This window comes from Callospermophilus lateralis, chromosome 5 (genome assembly GCF_048772815.1).
Source record: "Callospermophilus lateralis isolate mCalLat2 chromosome 5, mCalLat2.hap1, whole genome shotgun sequence".
Lineage (NCBI taxonomy): Eukaryota > Metazoa > Chordata > Mammalia > Rodentia > Sciuridae > Callospermophilus > Callospermophilus lateralis.
Window position 1 is genome coordinate 114,870,187 of NC_135309.1, and position 23,837 is coordinate 114,894,023.

Here is a 23,837-nt window from a genome sequence, read left to right on the forward strand (position 1 = left end):
ACTTAATTACTGAGGTTGTGTTTATAGCTTAATTGTAAAGAGCTTGTGCAGGATGTATGAGGTATGGGGTTTTATCTCTGGCAAAACACACACACACACACACACACACACACACACACACACACCTGTATTAGTTTAAATAAATAACTTGATCTTCTTTAATAAATGAAGAAGTTTAAATAAATAACTTGATCTAGTTTCCTTTAAATGACATTATAATGTTAAAGATACTTTATGGATTTGGACAAATTATATTTTGTCCCTTTCTTTTAAATCAGCACATCAACTGTTATATACTATCATTGGAAACATCATTAAGAATCTGGGCTGGTCTCTGACTTGGAACTACATTCATGCCACTTGCATAGCATGTCCAATTGAACTATTTTTAGTTTTATTTTTAAAAAAGTCATTACTCTTAGGTGGGTAAAGAAAAAAAAACAGTAAAATTTAGATTTTAGGGATTCATCAAAATTCATACTATTCACATTAATTCATAACTATATCTAATTTAATCACTGCAAAAGCAACAGAATAAAAAGAAAGAAAACATTTTACCTTCAAATTCAGAATGAACAATGCTTTATTACAATTCATTTAAAAGAATACTGCTAATAATCCAGAAATTTCCTGACCTAATTAACAAGTTGAGGAATTCACCTTTACACCTATTCATTTCTGGGATACAAATTGTACATATATTACCACACAGTTATTACTCCACAATATTAAGACTAATAGGCTATATAGGAAAGCATCAATTTTTAAAAAGCAATTAAAATGTAAAAATCAGTAAAAAAATTTATTCATTTCACTGTATTAGTCCATACTCAGATCATTCAAAATATTCTTTTTGACAATCAGTAGAATTCATTACATACTATAAATAACACCACATTTATGCACAAATAATTTAATTTTTCCGTTAAGAGCTAATCTTCTTTTAAGAATATTTCCCACATATTCACAGTACTTAACATCACAGAACACCCATATTTGGCCTAAATGTCTCTGAATTGTAGCGTTACAAGATGGAAGTTCATTATGCCTAATAATTCGATTGAGTTTTACCCAAATGTCTTCCAGAGTTTGATTGTTACAAACATTGTGTTCTATTGTCCATCTTGCTCTATAAAATGAGTGCAAATTTAGTAGTTCTAAAATATCTTGCAATTTTTTAGACAAAGGAAAAATGTTTTCAGTACAATTATTGTTGGCATATGAAACACTCCAAGACCTCCTCTTATGTTGTTTTCCTTTTTCTGATTTCTTGTCCAGATTTCCAGAATCAGGGTGTTCATTCAGGGTATCTGACTGGATTAAGTGCTGCTTTTTCAAACTAGGTTGAAACTCCAAAAGATCTACAGTGCAATCATAACTCTGTGATTTAATGTCATGTTTTGAAATGGTTAAGTACTGTTTCACATCTTCAGCTGCCTCTCCAGAAATTATAGGTGGTGATCCTTTAGGTTTGAGTGGAAGCTTGGACCCATCATGTGGAAACCAAGGAATAAATCTTGATAATGGACGAGTAGGAAAGTCTTGCATTGCCTTTTCTGCAATTTTTGGCAGTTGTGTGGGATCACTCTCATAAGGTCGATAATGTATTATTACTTCCGTAGTCATTCTGCAATAATCCATTTACTCTTACTGAAGAGAAAATTTCTTAGCTGAACTCTTCAGAGCTAGAATGTTAATTTACTATTACAAGACTTTCTCTTTTGTCAAACCAGAAGGAACAGGACCTAAAGTGGAAGTATTGCAAAGAGTAAGATATGGTAGGGATAGCCTGCATACAAATAGGCAGGAAGAAAAGGAAAAAGGAAACCAATTTCCATATGCTATTTTAACAAAGTGCTATTGATAAGTGTGAATGCATTTCACAAACTTGAAAATCCTTTCTCACCAAAATAAGGGATTTGAATTAAAGTTCATTAAGATCACTTCCAGCCTAATAATGCTAATAGTTAGCATGCTTAACTCAACAGGTATAAAGGACTTGGAAGCATTAATATTAATATATTAATAAAAGTCCTTCTCAAAACTATTGCAGAAACAGAGTAAATTAGTGATTCTTAAAGTACCAGATACATATAATGTAATATTTTAAAATTTGAGATGTCTGAACTAAAGGACAATGAAATCTCTGTAATTTTTTAATCTATCTGGGAGAAAATCACTTTCTGATTTAAAACTTTATGAATTTTACCAAACAAATATACAGACTACTTAAAGCCTATATCTCATTTTCAGTAGTAAACAGTAAGAACATGAATATGATTATACTTTGCATTTTAACCAGGATAGGATGCTATAATCTTCTTTGGATTGAGACTAGTACAGTATTGAGATCCTAGTACCAAGGCTCCTGAATTCCAATTTGAAGGAAGAACAAGTTCTAGACTTATTTTTTTCTCTTAGAACATAGAAGTCCTCAGGTGGCCCCAAAGTAAGTCACTGATAATAAGTTACAATGTCTAGAACTTCCAATACATAGGCTCAACAAGGGATTTGTGAGGCTTCCCAAAGAGGCCCGAAGCTGTAAGACTGTAATACAGGCTCTTTCATAGTCCAACTACTGTAGAAGAGAATAAAATAAGAAGTTGAATTTCTTTCCCCTCCAAATTAGAGAACCACTTGATGAGGGTTCTCCAACTGGTAGGATGATCTGGAGTGGGGATTTCAGTCTTGATGTCACAATAGAATTACTGATTCTAAGAGTTACAAGTAACTAATCTCATAACCCCTCTGACTATAATATATAGTCCACATACTTGATGTGAGATTGAGACAACATGAATATGACAATTAGTATCTTTTCTCCACAAATAATCTATTTGTCTAGATCATCTGCTCAGGCTAAGTTTACAGGTACTGCTGCTATATTATTTAATCTTGCAAAGTTTCTTAGTTCTAGGTACAGAGACAATCTTGTTAACTTCAGCCATCAGTGTTACAAATTAAATATTACAAACAGAATTGGTGAGCTTCTGGAATGTCTAATGCCTACATCATAGGGGTAGGGAGAAATGAACAGTCTCTCAAAATGGAAGCCATAAAGAAGGTAAGTGTAATTCAATTGAATTCAAACATCAAATGAGCATTTCCCTAGCTTATTCCGAGGCATTGTTAACCTATATATTAGAGTATTTAGAAATAAAAAGTTCATTTGTGGTAGAATACATGTTATAAAGCTAAAAACATTTGAAATAAAGGGTTTCAGAAAACAGAAATTCCAGAAAAATCTTACTGTTGGTTTTTCCTAAGCAATGATCTAATTCAACCATCAAATTTACTAAAAATTGTCATGTATAGAAAATAAAAGTTGACATGGTTCCCACATACATAATACTCTGAGGTAAACTTCAGTAAGTTTTAATATATATAAGCTATATATAGTGGTAGCATATATTGGTAAATCTCTGCCACTGTCATGCACCTTAATTTCACATTTAAGGTGAAGCCTGGTAACCTCCTAAGTGCCATATGGCTGACCTCAAAGAGAAGGAAAAACCTTGGAACGTCAGTTGTAAGTGATTTCAGTCCACAGGGACCTCTTCAGTAGGGTCGAGACGTCAACTTTTGCTCACAGCACAGATCAGAAAGAGTTATCTATCAGCTACTATTTCATTCTAGAAAACGGCTCCGGACCCTAAAAAGCAAGGAAATGACATCGCTTCCTCCCGCTTGGCCTAAGGCACAGGGCAGGAGTGCTAGGGCGGACGGTGCTTGAAGAAAGAAGGAGGCCTACAGCCCAGACACGAGATCTGTGTGGCCAAGGCTTCGAAACAGAGGAGAGAAAAAAGAATAAGGGAAGTAAGGCTCACAAAAATTTACCTTTCAGCGCCAGCAGGTGCTCTTGTTTGGGGGGATTCACTTCCATTTTGCCCGGCACTGGATCCACTGCCTACGGTGTCTGAAGAGGTTCAACCTGGCCCGGAAGAAAACAGAGAAACGCGCGACAAGGAAGATGTGTCGTCAAACGCACTTCCAACAGCTTCTTTTGGGGGTGGTACCTTAAATTCTCTTTTTGCTACGTCCTTTACGGCCCTCACAGCTTCTTTTCATCAGTCATCCGTTCTGTCTTACAGATCTTACATTTTATGGTCCATCTACAATCACACATCGCGACTTGAAGAAACCTCTTGTCGATACCAACACGCAGCCTCCTAGACGTCTACGGTGCAGGAATTAAAAAAAAAAAAAAAAAAAAAAAGGAGAGTGGCATGCTGGGATTTGTAGCTTATACAAAAATTGGATTGCCTGCGGGGAGATGTAATACCTTTCCCCCACTCAACCCCCATCTGGTTTGCAATTGGAGAGGTGTTATTACAGGATGGAAAATTTCATACTTGAACTTTTTCTGATTTGCCCTTTTTTTCCGTTTGTATTTACTTACCTTCGTCCATCAGCTGCAGATTCCTCAATTAAAAAAAAAAAAAATTAGAAAGAAAGAAAAAAGAAAAATTGCCGGTGAGCCACGGGCTGCCAAACAGCCAATGATTGACGGAAGGAGGAGGGCGGGGCCGGCGAGAGGCTTCCCCCACCCCGCGTCGTACAGCGCCTGTGCGCAGTGGCGTGCGCCGAGGCCTGTGGGTAGATGGTTCAGCCCCGCCTCCCAGTTGCTGGCTCAGGCCGCTACCTTTGCTTTGCTGCGCCGCTCCTCCCAGGATGGCTACCCTGGTTGTAAACAAGCCTGGAGCGGGACTAGACAGTGGCCGGCAGGGCAGCCGGGGAGCTGCTGTGGTGAAGGTGAGGGACCTTGCGTGCGCTCTTCTCCACAGTCGGCCTCCCTTCGGTTCATCTTGGAGACCCTACTGCGTCGCTGCGGCCTGGCTTTGATGGTTGGGATGCGCGGCCTCTGGGCCGCTCTTGGCTCTACATCTTGCCTCCTCTCCTCCCCCAGCGATCTAGTAACCCCCTCTGGCCCCATGTTGCGTGGTCAGCTCATGTCAGATGTCAGCATCTGCACCCGGTGCATTTGTGAAAAGGACCTTGTCGGCCTGTGAGAGTGACCTGGACTGGTCTTTACTGCTTTAGTTAAGTTCAACAGGCATCAGTTAGTTTGTTTTTATTAAATCGAGCTGTTATGGCCAAGTACTATATTAGGTGTTTTAGCTCCTCAGTATCTACTTATGAGGTAGATATTAAATCTCACTTTACAAGGAAAGAAACCCATATTTAGGTTAACACAGTAAATGTCAAAAGCCCGTGGTTGAGTGACTCTAAAGTCTGCTTTTCACTGTTGCACTACTTCTATAATTATACATCTATTATTGGTTGAGCTGCTGCCTTCCTTCTTTGTAATACAGTATCAAAACTTCTGAGAGTTCTCTAGCTGCAGCAAAACTGAGCATCAACGCTAGTATTTATGAATTGCCCTGTGCAATTCCTGTGAAATCTGAAATTTAACCACGTTTAAATGTACAAAATGCATTCGCTACCAAATCAAATGAATATATATGGAATTCATTTTTCCCTTTCATTGTAGTATGAAAGACCTGAAAGGGATAACTGACCACATGGTTTATAGAGTAACCTTGAGGCTCATCTGTAATGTAAGAGATTGATAATTTTCATTTCTGGCTGTAACTAAGGACTTCAAAAAAAAAACTATTGATGCGCTCCTTCAAGTCTGATTATGTTGACATCAGTGTATTTTTTAAGTTCCTAGAAGTGATTTTAATGTGCAAACAGGATTGAGAATCACTGAGCCAGACAATTTCTGAAGGTTTTTTAAAATAATGGGTACCTAATGATTTTTCTTCTAATGTTGGTATTATATGATTTCAAATGAGATATTTATGCTATAACTTAGTATCAGTCAATATTGGTGGCTGTTGATTCAGTTGACCTTTGTGAGTGAAGGTATTTTGTAAATATATAGTACATCTGAGATACAGGAGAGCCCTCATTATTTACAAATATTGTATGGTTGAGATTTAAATTTTTGAATTGTGCTTTACTAAGTAGAGAATTCCTGAAGATTCCTGAACTTGTAAGTTCACAAATGGGTATCATTGCCATTTCTATTTTTGTTACCTTGTCTGCCTTATACTTTCAAAAGTGTACCAAATGAAACTCTCCTTTGTTAAAGCATGGAATTTGATTCATAAGAGGTATCCCTTGTTCATTTTCATCTTAACATGTAAAATGTTCCTGAAGTCTCAATAAGAATTCTTTTTCAGAAAGCAGGAAGTATTTATTGGAAGGTAAAGGTTGAAATTCATAATGCTAATACTGTGTAAAATGGCCTTTTGTTAAATGAACAAGTTTATAAAACAAAAATCTGATACATTGTAAAATAATTAACATTTAAAAATGAATAAGAAAGGTTTTTTGTTTTGTTTGCTGAACATTCTTAGTCCTTTTAAAAGTATGACCTCGTTTATAAAAATTTGATTTACATTGTTTGAAATAATTTTGAAGCTTTTGAATATTTGTGAAATGTAAAATTAAGTTGATTTTCCCCTATCTAGGACTTAATTTTTTCATACTGTTTAGCTACATTTCCTATTCATAGATCCTGAGGGAAGAATTTCTTGCTCTATTATTTAACAAGTTGATACATGAGTTATTTTTGTATCCATGTTTGGTTTATTAGTGAATAGAATTTTACTAGTGATTCTTTTGTGGTAGGGGGCAGGAAGTAAGCCCAGAGCCTCCCATGTGCTGGGCAAATGCTCTATGACTAAACCTCATTCCCAGTCTTTTTGAAAATTGCATTTTGAAACCAGATCTCATAAAATTGCTCAGGCTAATCCTCCTGTTTTAGCCTTCTGAGTAGCTGGGATTACAGGTGTGTGCCACTGTGTCCAACTTTTACTCGTGTTTCCTCCCCTCCCCTCCCCTCTCCATCCCTCACTAGTACTTTTTTTTTGGGTGTGGGGGGAACTGGTGTATTATCTAGCATAGTGATGGGGTCAGAGATATAATATGTGAATGAATTAGGCAAAACTTTAATTCCTTTGTTTATTGTCATAAATAAGTTTAATTTATTGTAGTATCACAATGTGAGCATTTATAAAAATATTGCATTTATTTATTTATATTATTTTTTTAGTTGTAGTTGGACAACTTTAATTTTTATTTTTTTCTGGTAGGTGCCAGACATTTTATTTTTTTTAATTTTAATTTTTTTATTATTAGTTGTTCAAAACAGTACAAAGCTCTTGACATATAATATTTCATACATTTGATTCAAGTGGGTTATGAACTCCCATTTTTACCCCGTATACAGATTGCAGAATCACATCGGTTACACATCCACATTTTTACATACTGCCATACTAGTGTCTGTTGTATTCTGCTGCCTTTCCTATCCTCTACTATCCCTCCTCCCCTCCCCTCCCATCTTCTCTCTCTACCCCATCTACTGTAATTCATTTCTCTCCCTTGTTGTTTTTTCCCCTTTCCTCTCACTTCCTCTTATATGTAATTTTGTATAACAATGAGGGTCTCCTTCCATTTCCATGCAATTTCCCTTCTCTCTCCCTTTCCCTCCTACCTCTCATCCCTGTTTAATGTTAATCTTCTTCTCATGCTCTTCCTCCCTGCTCTATTCTTAGTTGCTCTCCTTGTATCAAAGAAGACATTTGGCGTTTGTTTTTTAGGGATTGGCTAGCTTCACTTAGCATAATCTGCTCTAATGCCATCCATTTCCCTGCAGATGCCATGATTTTGTCATTTTTTAGTTCTGAGTAATACTCCATTGTGTATAAATGCCACATTTTTTTTATCCATTCATCTATTGAAGGGCATCTGGGTTAGTTCCACAGTCTAGCTATTGTGAATTGTGCTGCTGTTTATTTTTTTATGTGGTGCTGAGGATCAAACCCATGGCCTTGAATGTGCTAGGTGAGTGTTCTACTGCTAAGCCACAACCCCAGTCTCGAATTTATTTTTATAATATATAATTGTATTGCTAATCTTTCTGTGTTTAGTTAAATTTGATAAAGTGAAACACAAAGATGGTTCAACATAAACAAATCAATAAACAATACAACACATAAAGAGAATCAAGGATAAAAACTACCCAATTATCTTAATAGATGCAGAGATATCCTCTGACAAAATTCAACATCCCTTCCTGACAAAAATCTTGAAGAAACTAGGTATGAAACAATCAAACCTCAACATAATAAAGGTTATGTACAACAAATCCGTAGTCAACTTCATAGTGAATGGGAAAAAATCTAAAAGCATTTTCTTTAAAATCAGGAATGAGACAAGGTATCTACTCTTATTCCATATAATACTTAAAATTTTAGCCAGTGCAATCAGTCAAAACAAAGATACAAAAGGGATAAAAATAGGATAGAGGAAAGTCAAATTATCCCTGTGCGTATACATGTGTAATTTATGGGTGTTTTTTCCCTGACTGCTTCCCTTTTTCATAGAAAACCGATATTCCTATATTATTGGTTTCCTATGTATCCTTCCAGAGATAGTATACTTATGTAGTAATACATAAAATATTTGCACCCTTTTTTCCCCACCTTTACACAAAATGAATATATTCTATTTATCATTTTTCACTTTGCTTTATTCATATGAAATCATTTTCAGTGTATATACAAGAAAACCTCCTAAATCCCTTCTTACTACTCTGCTCAAGTTTTATAGCATAAAAGTACACTAGCATTTATTTTCCAGTTTGGTAATGGTATATATATACTTTGCTTCTAATTGTTTTTAAACAAATTTTGTTATAATGACTTAATCTCATTAATTATACAAATTAATGGGTTTATCTGTGACATTTCCTTACATGCACATACTGTGATTTTTTTTTTTTTTAACACTCCCTGTCCTCTTTTGCCCTGTCCTCTCTATTTCCTCATTCTGGTCCTCTTTCCCTTCCCTAATAAATTCTCTCTCTTATTTTCAGGTCATCTTTTTTTTCCCCCTGAGTTTTTAGATATGAGAGAAAATATGCAATAATTATCTTTCTCTCTCTGGCGGATTTTGCTTAACATGAAAACTTCTAGTTCCAATCATTTCCCTGCAAATGACTGAATTTTATCCTTCTTTATGGCTGAATAAAATTCCATGTGTTTATATCCCATATATTTTTTATTTGCTCACCTGTTGATGGGCACTTAGGCTGATTCTACATCTTTACTAATGTGAATAGTGCTGCAGTAAACATAGGTATCTCATTTGTATACTGACTTATTTCCTGTGGTAATATATGCAAGAGTTGTATAGCTGAATCATATGTAGATCTATTTTGAGTGTTTTGAGAAACTCCTATACTGTTTTCCATAGTGGCTATACTAATTGACATCCCCACCGATGTTGTATTAAGATTTTCTTTTTCTCCACATCCTCAACAGCATTTGTCTTTGTTGTTGTTGTTTGTTTTGAAAATATCTGTCTGACTGGTGCAAGATGGATTTGCATTTATATTTTGACCATTTGCATTTCTTCTTTTGAGAAATGTTTATTCAGAACTACCCCCAAACCTCCTACTCTCTGTGCACTCCTATCTTCCTAATCCAGAGTACCTCTATTTTTCCTTAGTGACCCCAACTCCATTGTGAATTAGCGTGCGCATATCAGAGAAAACATTAGGCCTTTGGGTTTTTGGGATTTGCTTATTTCACTTAGCTTAATATTCTCTATGTCCATCCATTTACCTGCAAATGCCATAATTTTATTCTTCTTTAAGGATGAGTAATATTCCATCGTGTGTGTATTACCACATTTTATTTACCATTCATCTGTTGAAGGGCACCTAGGTGGGTTCCATAGTTTGAAAAACATACCAATTCTGATAGCCTGTCTTTTGATTGTATGTTTTTTTGCAAGTCATTTACCTGTAATTAGAAGTATATAGATAAAATATTTTCTAAAGTGTCAGTTGATTGCTTTTTTGCCTTTACGTTGTCTGATGTAAATGGGCACTAAAATATACTTGAAAATTACTTGTAGTCTTTTCTTGTAAGTTCTTTATAATTTAGAAAGGTAATTGTTATCCTGCCATATATTTTAGATTATATTTATTGAACTTAATGATGGTTTATTGGAGTAAGGTAGTTGCAGAAAAATTGCTTGAGAACCCAACTTTAGTAATGTTATACATTGCTGTTATACAGATTCAGTTTTCAAAAAATAAAGATGATGTAATTTACATTATTATGGTCCCTAACCTTTAGTATTTTCAGGGAGATTTTTCTATATAATAGTAATTTGGCAAAGTCAGTCAAATAAATGATTCAATATTTTACCAACTGTACAATTTTATTCATGGAAAAGCAAAGTAAGAAGGTGAATTCAGTATATTAGGTCAGCTTTTTAAAAAACCCTAAAATATATGTGTTTTTAATACTGCTTAAAGTGTATATGTTTTCATTCCAAACATTAGGTTCTGGAGTGTGGAGTTTGTGAAGATGTCTTTTCTTTGCAAGGAGACAAAGTTCCTCGCCTTCTTCTTTGTGGCCACACAGTCTGTCATGACTGTCTTACTCGCCTGCCTCTTCATGGAAGAGCAATACGTTGCCCATTTGACCGACAAGTAACAGACCTAGGTATGAAAGTTATTCATATGATTTAAGATTGAAAATTATTAGTTGAATGCTTATATTTTAGGAGACTAAGGCAAGAGAATTACAATTTTGAGGACAGCCTGGGCAACTTAGACTCTGTCTCAAAATAGAAATAAAAAATAAAAAAGATTGGGGATGTAGATTAGCGGTAAAGTGCCCCTGGATTTCCCAGTACCAAAAAAAAAAAAAAAAAGAAAAAGAAAAAAATCATGTAACACAAGTCTCATATACAACAATTTCTTTATTATACTTGATGTTTTCAAATTATAAATTTGCAAAGGGGTTAAAAAAATCTGAGTTTCTAGTAAGTAGTCTTTTAAATATAAACAAGCTTACTCTTAATTGTAATTTTTTTGTCTTCTGAAATGTTTATATTCAATACTTATATTTGAAGAACTTTAAGACACCTGAGAAATATGTACTACATTTATTCAAAGAAATGAGAACTTTGTATTTGTCACAGATTAAATTATGTGCCTGAATCTGTTAATCCAATAAAACAGTGTTTTCTTTACAAGTAAATGAACCAGTAATGAAAATACAGATATATCACTTGAGTCTCAGCGTGTTTTTATTAGTACCAGAGAGAGAGGTGTTTGTAACTTGTGATAACTAGTTGCTTATTTTTGGTTAAAATGAATTTAAAGGTCTTATATATTTTTTTTCATTTCTTTCTCACTTTTAAAATTTTGCTTTATATATTTCCAAGTAAGTTATTGCTTTGGGATGCTGGATTTGGATATAACAACATTTATTGACATTTAAAAATTTTTTTAAAAAATGTAATATAAGTTTTATAGTTTACTCTTTTTGATAACAGAATTTTCTCCAAAAATAATTTAAGACTGACATTTTTTTTTTTTTTTTTTTTTTTTTAGGGAAGTAGCACTGTTTACTATAATGTAGTCCTATATAGAGATAGAGTTCGTAATTATCGTATGTTAGTTTTTTACTGTGTTTCAATTCTGTGGCATATGTGTTGGTGATTCTTGATGTGGTTGGATGTCATTCTTTTAAAAACCTTTAAAAATTGTGATATAGAAATAATGTATATACACATTGTAGATAATTTGAAAAGTATAAAAATGAAAAAGAAAGATGATTTGTTATTCCTTTTTCTAGAAGAATACTACCATTAATGTTAAAGGTCATAATCAGAATTCTCTAGTCCAAGGATAATATCAGTTACTAGTACTTATCAGAAATATTTCTGATTCTCCTCTTCTGTCCACATGGTAAATTTACACTTCCCTGCCTTCTTATATTTAAGTATGGCTGTACAGTTATTTAACAAATGAAATGTAAGTGGAAGCAAATTGTTAACTTCCAGGTAGAAGTCATGAAGAGGAGGTTAATGATGATACAACGTAAGTTTTTTTCCCTGCTACAGTGAGGTGGGCCAGGTGATTGGAGACAGTGGCATGGATAGAGACCATGGACAATGACGAACAAGCTAGCTTTTCTTAGCTTCCCTAACCCCTAAGATGTTGCATGGGTAAAAAAATAAATTTTTGTTGTTTTAACCCATCATGATTATAAAGTTGTTTTGAAGTTACAGAATTATTAAGTGATATATTAGGCATATATGTTGGTAGCTTATGTATATATTATATGTGTTCATTATATAATAACTGAATATTTGGATTAGTATCAGAATATTTTTGTTTCGTTTCATTTTATAATTTTTATTGGTATATTATAATTATACATAATAGTGTGAATTCATTGTGACACATTCATACATGCATCCTGGTGTGGTGGCATACACCTGTAATCCAAATTACTTAGGATGGTGAAGTAGGAGGATGGCAAATTCAGGTCCAGCCTGGGTAACTTTAAGACCCTTCTCCAGATAAAAAATAATTAGGGCTGAGGGTATAGTTCCGTGGTAAAGTGCCCCTGGGCTCAACCCTCCAGTACCACAAAAAAAAAGAGGACATGTCTGTATGCACATAATGTAATATAATTTGGTCATTTTCATTCCTCAGTACCACTGTTTTCCTCCCCTCCTGGTCCTCTTCTACTTTACCGAAGATGATATTTTTAAACGGTCATTTGTATACTACTACTACTTTTTTTTTTTTTTTTTGAGAACCACATCAAGAAGTGTATTTTCCTTCCTTCCTTCCTTCCTTCCTTCCTTCCTTCCTTTTCCTTCCTTTCCTTTTCTTTTCTTTTCTTTCCTATTGTTTCCTATTCTTTTTTTTTTAAGGGAAAGAAGAGCCAAGAGAGAGGAGAGACTGCAGGCCGTGGTTTCATTATCCTTTTACATATTTATTCATTTAGTGAACATGTGTTAGGTAGCAGCAATGTCAATGGTATTTTTTGTATAAAAGTTCACCATGGACAGATGTTCCTTTTAACTGCTGAAGGATCTGTCTTATTTATAGGCTCAGGAAGAATGTGTGTTTACATATGCTTGTTTATCGGCCTTATGTGGCTGCTATGGGGGAAAAGAAGTGTTAGTTCTTATTCAGATATGCCTGGAGTTTTCTTTTTAGTTTTCAATGGACCTTTATTTTATTTATTTGTATGTGGTGTTGAGAATCGAACCCAGTGCCTCACACATGCTAGGTAAGCGCCAGCACTCTACTACTGAGCCACAACCCCAGCCCCAGCCTAGAGTCTTATCTGAAAAGGATTATTGTCTTGCTTTAGAGTGAGGCTCTGTTTCTTTTTGTGAGAAGAGGTTAGTCATTGACTGCTGTGACTAAAAGAAGGAGTGAGAGAAAAATCTTAACCTTTAGCTATTCTATTTCCATTGTACTTAGAGTTGAATTTTTTTTTAAAATTGGGTGTATCTTTCACACAGTTATTTACAAACATTACTCATAGCTTGTTTGTGGTCATGAAATAAATTTGTTGTGAATAACTCCCTCACCTCCCGCTAGGAATTGATCCCAGAATCAGAATCTTGCTCATGCTAAGTATGTGCTTTACCTCTGATCTACACCCCAGTTCCTACAGCATTTTAAAAAAAAGAAATAGAATAAAAAATAGCAGTGTGTTGCACATTGCTGTAAATATTAGTCAGAAACTTTGTGTTGTGATATAAACTGTATTTCTTTTCTTTTCTTTTTTTGGTACTGGAGATTGAATCCAGGGGTGTTTTACCACCAAGCTACATCCCAGCCCTTTGTATTTTTTAATTTTGGGGATGGGGTCTCACTGAGTTGCTTAGGACTTACTAATTTGCTGAGGCTGACCTTGAACTCCTCCTGCTTCAACCTCCTGAGTTGCTGTTATTACAGGTGTACACCTTCACACCTGGCTCTAGAATGTATTTTTTATTTTTTTTTAAAGAGAGAGGGAGAGAGAGAGAGAGAGAGAGAGAGAGAGAGTTAGTTTTTAATATTTATTTTTTAGTTTTTGGTGGACACAACATCTTTGTTTGTATGTGGTGCTAAGGATTGAACCCAGGCCGCACGCATGCCAGGCGAGTGCGCTACCGCTTGAGCTACATCCCCAGCCCATATTTCTTATTTTAGATTGCTGTAAAAAATGTTTGAAAGCACTTATTTTGCTATATGTAGTAAAAGTCAGTGAGTGATAAAATAGTTTCTGTGAGGGGCTGGGGTTGTAGCTCAGAGATAGAGTACTTACCTAGCACGCATGAGGCCCTGAGTTCGATCCTCAGCACCACATACAAATAAATAAATAAATAAACAAATAAAGATATTGTGTCCAATTACAACTAAAAAATAAATATTTAAGAAAAAAATAGTATCTGTGGAAATAAATGATAGAAACAGAATTTTAAAATTTTTCTACTTGGAATGTTGAAAGATTCTTCTGTTTTCTAAAGAAAATGCTAACAAAGCAGTTGTTCTGGCATAAAAAGAAAATAGGAAATTTTAAAATTTTTAGAATTTAGATACTATTTAAAAAAATTCTTGTAGTTGTAGATGGACAGAATGCCTTTGTTTATTTTTATGTGGTGTTAAGGATTAAACCCAGTGCCTCACACATGCTAGGCAAGGGCTCTGCCACTGAGCTAACAGCCTCAGCCCCAGAATATAGGTACTATTAATGACTAAACCATATGACTTAGAAATTAATATTGAAGTATGGGGTAAAATGATTAATACTCCATTTTGTTAACATTTAGTTTTGCTTTTTATGTTTATTCTAGGAGATTCAGGTGTCTGGGGGTTGAAAAAAAATTTTGCCTTATTGGAGCTTTTAGAACGACTGCAAAATGGACATATTGGTCAATATGGAGCTGCAGAAGAAGCCATTGGAGTATCTGGAGAGGTATTGATTGAACTTGGTGAAATATTTGTTAAAAAATGAAACTTTAATTTAAAATATTTACCATTAATAGCATAATATTACCTCATTTATTTTAGCAACTTTCTAGAAACACAACTTTACAGTTCTGAAGGCAACACTATTTCCAACAGAATAAAAGTAAAACTGAAGCTTGAGTTCCTTGAAAATATTAAAGTAAGATTACTATAGAAGAGTAAGAAAGATGTGTAAACTACATTAGAGCAAAGGATGCAAAAATCAATCAACAGTAAAGTAGAACAAAAGAAAGAGAAACTACATGAAAGAGGCCATTCATTTATTATAAGGCAAAATATCTTAAAAATAGCAGTAGCTTCTGTTGTCTTTTTAAAATTACATGTAGATAGAGGCTGGGATTATGGCTTAGTGGTAGAGTGCTTGCCTAGCATGTGGGAAGCCCTGGGTTCGATCTTCAGTACCACGTAAAAATAAAGATATTGGGGGCTGGGGATGTGGCTCGAGTGGTGGCGCGCTCGCCTGGCATGCGTGTGGCCCGAGTTCGATCCTCAGCACCACATACAAACAGGGATGTTGTGCCTGCCGAAGAGCTAAAGAATAAATATTAAAAAATTCTCTCACTCTCTCTCTCTCCACTCTCTCTTTAAAAAAAAAAATAAATAAATAAAGATATTGTGTCCAACTACAACTAAAAAGTTAATAAAAAAAATAAATTACATGTAGATATACTTTCTTAATCCAGACAGGCAAATGTCTGGTAATTATTGGGTAAAAGTCTATTAACCATATTAAAATACATTTTTAGCACTTCAAGAGTTGTCTGCATAGCTTATTTAACCCTGGATGTGACTTTCTCAGACTGTTCTAGATATTAGAATATTTGTAGTAGATAATTGTAAACGATTTCAGCGATGAATTTTCTTTATCTTTTTCTTTTTTTGTACTGGCAATTGAACCCAGGGGCACTTAACCACTGAGTCACATCCCCAGCCATTTTTATTTTGAGACAGAGTCTTGCTGAGTTGCTTAGAGCCTGACTGTGATGCTGAGGCTGGCTTTGACTTGTGATCCTTGTGCCTCAGCCTTCCAAGCTGCTGAAATTACAGGTGTGCAGCATCACATCTGGCAGTGATGAACTTTAAAAGCACATATTTTGTATCATGAAAAAAAATCAGATTGATTTCCACTTCACTTTTATTGTATGATTTCTTTTTCTTTTTTGGTGGTGCTGGAGATCAAACCCAGGTCTTTGTGCATGTGAGGCAAGCACTCTACTAACTGAGCTATATCCCTAGCCCCAGAGATGATTTCTTTATATTAAAGTGAATCAGTGAAATGAATTTCAAACTGAAACACTGTTTTCTAAAGTCTTTGCTGATCTTTCACATGCTGTATCTCTTATTTTTATTTCAAAGGACATTAGAATATTATCTAATGTTGACCTTGGAAATTATTTGTCAGGTCTAGAAAACAGAATTCATGAGTATTTTATGGTGCATATACAAATTTCTTATAATTGGAAACAAAACTATTCAACTTTGGGTTTGTTATTTAATGTTGTAAGGAATGACACCAATGTTGTAAGGAATGACACCAAAATTAATTTTCTAATTTTAATTTCTGGAAAAATTCACTCAATCTCTCTCCTTCCAATTATGTGTGGCCTATTACTACTATTCTTCAAAAGATTCCAAGGCATTTTTTATTATGACATGTTATTTTTCATCCACTTGAAATGCTTTTTAGTAATTCATGGAAATTAGAAATATTTAGAAGTTTATATATTATGTAGATTTTATTATTTTTTAACTTAAGTTGGTGGTTTCTATCCATGATTGTGTAATAGATATGCTTGTGGAGCTAAGTCTATTGTATAATAGACTTTAATCAATATAATATAAGCTATTATAAGGTATTTGTGTATATTTAGGAAAAAATACACAAATTCCAGGCCTCACTTACAACCTATTGAAATAGGTTTCTCAGGTTGAGTCTGAGTGTCTGTGTTTTCAAAAGTTCACAGCTAGTGTCAGGCGTGGTGGCGCATGCCTGTAATCCCATCGGCTCAGGAAGCTGAGATAAGAGAATTGGGAGTTCACAGCCAGCCTCAGCAATGGCAAGGTGCTAATAAGCAACTCGGTGAGATCCTGTCTCTAAATAAAATACAAAATAGGTCTGGGGAATGTGGCTCAGTGGCCAAGTGCCCCTGACTTCAGTCCTCAGTATCCCCCTGCTGCCAAAAAAAAAAAAAAAAAAAATAGCTTATTCTGCTTCACACTCCCAGGTTACCTAAATAGCATTGTGTTGCCAGCCTTCTTATACATGATCATGACAAATAAAATTGAAAGCAGTGGGGTCATATTTAGTGTCAGACTTTTTATGTATTTAAAGAAGACTTGTAATTTTTTATGTTTCAGTTTCTTGTGTATAAATTTAATGGAAGAGCTCATTGGACCCATGAGAGGGTTAAGGGTATAGCTTCATTGTAGAGCATTTACCTAGTATGCATGAGATCCTGCATTCTACCTCTGACACCAGCCTTGGGGGAAAAGAGTGTATCCATGACAAGTTTTTGGTAATTAGTCTTGGAAGTAGCTTCTCACCCACAGAAATGAATACTTTCTCAGAAGAATAACAAATAACCTTTGTAATCAATTACCAGCATATTTTCATTGTAAATAAGATTTGTGGGAGGCTGTGGATTTGGACTGAGCACCTGAACTGGGCTTAATAGACCAAACCAATATGAGTTTAATCACAGTTTAGTTAATCATAGTAAATAACACTTTGGTTGCAGGAGGTCGTATAATCATCTTAAGGTATACCGTGTATAAAGACTGGTGAGTTAAAAATAAAAGTTAGGGTTTTATATTTCAAAATTTGTCATATTATAATGAGTTGGGTTCAGTTTTAAGGCATTAATTTTTTTGTTTATCAGAGCATCATTCGTTGTGATGAAGATGAAGCTCATGTTGCATCTGTATATTGCACTGTGTGTGCAACTCACTTGTGCTCAGAGTGCTCTCAAGTTACTCATTCTACGAAGACATTAGCAAAGCACAGGCGAGTGCCTCTGGCTGATAAACCTCATGAGAAAACCATGTGCTCTCAACACCAGGTGCATGCCATTGAGTTTGTTTGCTTGGAAGAAGGTTGTCAAACTAGCCCCCTTATGTGTTGTGTCTGCAAAGAATATGGAAAACACCAAGGTCATAAGGTATGACCTTGTTTTTTATGATCTGGGTTTTTTTTTTTTTTTTAAATTATTTGGTTCTTTATGCTAAAAAGGAGAACTAAAGAAAAGTTATGTGATGGATGAGTTGGACTGGGTAACGTGAAAAAAAATGAAAGATTTAATTCTGAATGCCATAAATATTTCAGAGACACCTCATTATTCTTTCTTTACTGAGAAATATCTTAGTATCAGGAAACAAAACTTCTTTGTGTTTTCATAATATTGGATTTAAGGTATTATTTATGTTTTTTAATGAACTGTTGTTTATGATATAATTTTAGAGGTAGCCTTGTCTAGCAATAAATGGACTTACAAATTTTGAATTATTTATTTGTAGTATATTTATTTTATGAAGGAATGAAAAATGAAAGTGAAAAAAATTTTGTTTTTTACCTTATGCTATACTTTGTCCTGTGTTTAAAAGCACCTATGGCTGATGTGTTTTTATTTTTTTAAAAGAGGGAGTTAATTAGTTTTTTTATGTAATTAGTCAAAACTTTGAATTCTCTTCTGTAATTATGTTGCATTATAGCATTCAGTATTGGAACCAGAAGCTAACCAGATCCGAGCATCAATTTTAGATATGGCTCACTGCATACGGACCTTCACTGAAGAAATTTCAGATTATTCCAGAAAATTAGTTGGAATTGTTCAGCACATTGAAGGTGGTGAACAAATAGTGGAAGATGGAATTGGAATGGCTCACACAGAACATGTATGGATTTTTTTCTTCTTCTTACTCTTTTTCATTCTCATTTTATAACCTTCTAAGAAGTATTCCAGAATTAAAATGTGCCAATATCACACTAGTCATTGGAAGTACAGTTTTAAAAAAGTCTTTATCTTCATGAAACTTGAAATTCATCATGGGAGAGAGACAGTTTGTAGTATGGCAACTATTTTGTATGGGTGGTTGAGGAAGTATAGGGTGCGTTGGCAGCTTATAAGAGGGGTAACAATTCATATAGGTCAGGGATGGCTTCCTCAAAGAAGTGATGTCTAAGCTGAAATTTGGAAGAATTCAATAAGGGAGAAGAGCAGGGTGGGGAGTGAGTTGTCCTAGAGAGGGAAGAGTTTGATGAGATGCATGAAGTGAGGATTAGACATATTTAGAAATTTTAAGTTCTAACAGATTAGAGAGATAAAGAATAAGTCATGTGAAGTCTCCTAAACCATCTGAAGTTTGAAACTTAGCTTAAGAACTGTGATAAACTATTGGCAGGAGGATCTTGAGTTCAAAGCCAGCTTCAGCAACTTAGCAAGGCCTTAAACAACTTAGCGAGATTCTGTCTCTAATAAAATACAAAAACGGGCTGGGGATGTGGCTCAGTGGTTAAGTGCCCATGGGTTCAATTCTGAGTACAAAACAAAAACAAAAAAGATTGCTCTTAAATGTAGAAAATGAATTGTGAGAAGAACAAGAAGATTGGAAGCAGGAAGACCTGGTAGGACATTGTTGAAATTGAGTTCAGGGATGTTTATGGCCTATAATAATATGATATTAAGAATGGAAAAGGAGATGGATTTTATATTTTAAAGATGTAGAGTAGATAGTCTTAGTGATTATAGTGTTGATTGGATAAGTAACTTGGAGGGTCAGGCAATTAGACCAATTTGAATGTTACCATAATAATCAGATGGGAGGTGATAATGCTTAGGCCTGGCTGTTGAAGTGGAGTCATGATCAAATTCTGGATGTAGGACTTTGTGCAGGGGTCAGAGGTCAGGGTGAGCATCTTGCTGGTGGAAGGAGGAAAATGGCAGCGGAGTCAAATTATTAAAAAAAAAAAAAAAATTAGGAAAGTGCTTGAGAAGCCATTTGATCATAAGAAAACATGCCTGCTGCCCCTGGTCTTGACGAGCAGTGATAGCCACCACTGCAGAATGGAGTTCTCCAGCACAACCATATGGCTGCAGATACGCTTTGATGGATGCAACCTTGAAAGGACTGACTAGTAAAACAAGTCTACTCAGAGCTAGGAAGAAGAGCTTCAGTTTCTTAGTTGTTTTTATGAAACTTAAAAGACCTGGCATCTAGGAAAGGGGGAGATTGGCAGCATCATATCTTACAGAAAGATTCCACATAGAAGTTCCAAAGAGGTGATTACTTGGACATAGTGATTACCCCTCCAAATCCAATATTTCCTCCTTCAGGGTATATGAGATTGTTATTAAATTGTATTTACTGTATTTCAAATTTATTTTTCAGCTAATTATGTAAGATAAACTTACATACTCTTTTTTTCCCTCCCCTGAATTTTGCCATTTAGCCTTTAAATTCTTAGCAAATTGTAATACATCTATTTAGAAGTTTGATTTGAATGTACTATGGTATGAATATTAATAGAAAGTGTGTAAAACTGTATTGTTAAATATTTATGTTCAGTCAGTGGAGGCATGGGAATAGGGTTTCGTCTCATCCTTCACATGACTTCACATGACTTGTTCTTTATCTCTCTAATCTGTTTTCTTGCCATTCCCCTCTCATAGCTCAAAAATAAGAAATTTAAAATTTCTAAATAAATTTGTATATACTAAGTAGTAGAAGAGGGTGCTTTGAGCTCCAAAGGAACAGAATAAGAAAACCTTCAGATTGTATGAAATCTAGCACAAGTTTGTAGTGTAGACTATAGTATACAGTTAGAAAAAGGGCCTGTGAGAATGAGGCAGCAGATGCTTCTTGGACTGGTAGGAGTCTAGGCAAGTTAAAGAAGCTCTCTGTGTTGGAAGAGATTGGCCTTCCTTGGTCTGGGTACAATGATCCATGGTCAGAGAAGAGAAAAGTGTCATCATGAGGACTTTTTTTATGCTTTAAAATGAGGGTTAGAGCATTTTTGAAGGCAGGAACCAGGACAGAGGAAACAGGGTGAGAATATAGGGTAAGGGTGGAAAGGTTTATCTTAAAGATCTGAAAAATGGAGGAAGGGATAAAAGAGAAAACTTACGTAACAGTCTGGACTTTTATCCTCTTGTCTTTTTTTTTTTTTTTTTTTTTTTTTTTTGGTCTATTACTGGCCCTTTTAAGACATGGGCCATGCTGCATTGATTTTACTGGTAGTCTCTTGTGCAAAGAGATCTTGGCTTATAGGCATAAGCCTTTGAGTGTTTTTTCTGGATTACTATACAATCTTGACGTTGAATTTGGTCTGTTAGAGGTAAAGTACATGAAAGAGATTCTGTATGTACAGGCATTTATGCAGTTGCATGATAAGGGGTATGACCATCAGGAACTAAGTTAAATGTGCCCAAAGGCACTGCCTCTTGTGTGCAAGGATAGTAGAACACCAGAAGACAGGGTTAAAAATATTTAAATCTTTTAAACCCAGTGCTGGCATACCCCATACTGTTTCTCAGCCTGGCCCCAGGCAGCCATAAATTATCTCACTGTGGTCAAGGACACTATCCCTAAACTGGGGGGAAAAAATTTAGAAAAGTTGCCTGGGATGTAGAATAATGGCCAAAGAAAACCTGCCTTCTGCCCTTCCTTTCGGCCCCTTTTGCCCATGGAAGGTGGGCTGCTGGTCACAAAGAATGTGGCTATAGGTTTTAGCATTATCAGTTTATGACTTGGGGGCAGGAATAGTCTCTCCTTTTAAGATCTTACAGGACACTCATTTGGCCAGGGTATATTCATGACGGAGGTAGAGCAATTCTTGCTATAACAGTATCCCATCACACTAAATGCCTAGGAGACTAGCAAAATAAATAACTATACACAAAAAAAAGAAAAAGACAGAAACTGAGGCCAACCTGAGTTTTGTAGGCAGCCACTACAAAGGGATCTTCAAGGAAGCCTAAAGAAAATGATGGAAAGGGCCTCCTCCATTGCTCATTAATATGACTAGTATAAGAAAAATGCCCAAAAGGAGCCTCTGGGTACAATTTACAGTGGGGAACTTGACAGGCTCAAAAATATCCTGTGTTCCAAACCCCTTGAATGCAACCTGGAGGAAAAAGATTAAGGCATAGTTTTTGTAGATGCTGCATTGTCCAGCCCTCTCCTGAGGTGAAATTTGTTGTGTAAATCAGATACACAGATAACATTCATAAGCTCTATATCAGATATGAATTTAAGAAAGGGTCCAAAACTAGAAAAGATAAAAGAAAGTTGTAGGTATGGAAATATTTCAGTATGGAAAATTAGAAGATAAAAGAAATGTTTCTGGATGAGAAAATATATTGTCCTGTAAAGTAATATTCTTGTACTAAAATCCAAGATGAAAGAGGGCAAAACTAAGGATGTGAAGAAGTTGTAAATGTTTAAGTAATGTTACAGAAGGTTGGTGGAAAGTCAGTCTCAACTAGTTTGTGTTTGTGATTAAATTGACTATTAATTAGCACAGTTAAAGTTATTTGAACTTTTATGTACTGATATGAAGCAAATTTTGAAACATTGATCTGCTCTTATCCATCAGGATAATTTTCTTGTATTTGTTAGGTTTCATTACTTGGGGAAATAGTCTTAAATGAATTAGGGCTTGTACCTGTTTTAAAGTCTTAAATGATTACTTTGTATCTGGTTAAAAAAACAACTGTTATTTAGAGTATAACAATATAGTTGACACCCTAAATATATCTGACTAGGTGTTTTAGTCAGCTTTTTCACAGCTGTAACTAAAGGACCTGATCAGAACAATTGTAGAGGAAAAATTTATTTGAGGGCTCCTGGATCCTGAGGTCTTAGTCCATAGAAGGCCAGCTACATTCCTTGGGGCTTGAGGTGAGGCAGAATGTCATGTTGGAAGAGTGTGGCAGAGTGAAGCAGCGCACATCAACAGGAAGCAAAAAGAAAGGGTCCACTGGTCAGATACAAATATGTACTCAAAGCCATGCCCCAAACCCCACTTCCTCCAACCACATCCTACCACTTCAGTTACTACTCAGTTAATCCCTATCAGGGGAATAATTTGCTGATTAGGTTAAGACTCTCATGACCTGGATCTCCTCTGAACCTTCTTGCATTGACTCATACATGAGCTTTTGGAAGGACACCTAACATTCAATCCATAACACTAGGTATATGTATGCATCTGAGAATTATACCAGTCTAAGCCTTGCCTAAATGTTATGTAAAAGTTTATAAAATGAAAGTTTATGTAAGTTTATTGGCAAGATAACCAGTAAGTGTTCTCTTTTATACATTGTGTCTGATATAGAAGGGCCCCATTGTCATTTGAAGACCTATCTTATATCTCTTTGCTTTGACTTAAGTCAGTTTTTGATCATTAACACTGTTTCCTAAATGTATAAGAGATTTAAGGCTGTCCTTGGTTTTTGTTAACTCATGCAGACCTGTGATTATTGTTATTGTATGCTTTGTATTCTAAATTGTATTTCAAAAGTTAAACTTAGTTAAACATAAAGCTTGGGAGAGCACTTTACCAAGTTGGTGTTCTCCAAACTAAAATGATCTGTAGCAATAGTCTTGGATTTGTATAAAAATAACAAATTTGATTGGTATTTATTCATGTCATTTGATGTTTTATGGCTGGATAAAGTAACCTGTTGTCAATAAGTTGCGCTTCACAGTGAAATAGGAATTTAAATTTATTTTTGGAAGGTAATAAGGAGAGCTTGATTTGTTTAAAGGTGACATTGTAAAACATGGAAGTATTCTGCTACTTTTTACACAAAAAGAAAGTTAAAAGCTCTCTTAGCCATTTACTGTTTTGGTACCTGGGATTGAATTTAGGGGCACTTGACCACTGACCCACATCCACAGCCCTATTTTGTATTTTATTTAGAGACAGGGTCTCACTGAGTTGCTTAGCACTTCACTTTTGCTGAGGCTGACTTTGAACCTC

General features: G+C 35.1%; 3 protein-coding genes across 14 annotated transcripts in view; 1 reads left to right on the forward strand and 2 right to left on the reverse strand.

The window, feature by feature from the left end:
• Nucleotides 1–4,483, reverse strand: part of Trappc13 (trafficking protein particle complex subunit 13) — a 44,921-nt gene extending 40,438 nt beyond the window's left edge. For 9 of the 12 annotated variants that reach the window (XM_077109485.1, XM_076857214.2, XM_077109486.1 and 6 more), the window contains exon 1: nucleotides 3,838–3,930. In XM_077109485.1, the coding sequence (XP_076965600.1) occupies nucleotides 3,838–3,883 (46 nt within the window). In that variant the 5' untranslated portion in view covers nucleotides 3,884–3,930. Of the gene's footprint in view, nucleotides 1–3,837; nucleotides 3,932–4,016; nucleotides 4,061–4,098; nucleotides 4,183–4,399 lie in introns of those variants that run through there. The other 3 variants (XM_076857213.2, XM_077109483.1, XM_077109484.1) reach the window with 3 other exon arrangements.
• Shld3 (shieldin complex subunit 3) lies at nucleotides 630–3,915 on the reverse strand. Its single transcript, XM_077109487.1, has 2 exons — nucleotides 3,838–3,915; nucleotides 630–1,745 (listed from the first exon to the last, which is right to left on the reverse strand). Exon 2 carries the CDS (start codon nucleotides 1,639–1,641, stop codon nucleotides 874–876), a length of 768 nt encoding a protein of 255 aa, XP_076965602.1. The 5' UTR covers nucleotides 1,642–1,745; nucleotides 3,838–3,915; the 3' UTR covers nucleotides 630–873.
• Nucleotides 4,484–4,576: 93 nt separating the features above from the next.
• The window catches only part of Trim23 (tripartite motif containing 23), a 36,303-nt gene continuing 17,042 nt past the window's right edge, over nucleotides 4,577–23,837 (forward strand). The window contains exons 1-5 of the mRNA XM_076857210.2: nucleotides 4,577–4,752; nucleotides 10,370–10,532; nucleotides 14,683–14,804; nucleotides 17,737–18,015; nucleotides 18,566–18,748. Of these exons, the coding sequence (XP_076713325.1) occupies nucleotides 4,672–4,752; nucleotides 10,370–10,532; nucleotides 14,683–14,804; nucleotides 17,737–18,015; nucleotides 18,566–18,748 (828 nt within the window). The 5' untranslated portion in view covers nucleotides 4,577–4,671. The remainder of the gene's footprint in view (nucleotides 4,753–10,369; nucleotides 10,533–14,682; nucleotides 14,805–17,736; nucleotides 18,016–18,565; nucleotides 18,749–23,837) is intronic.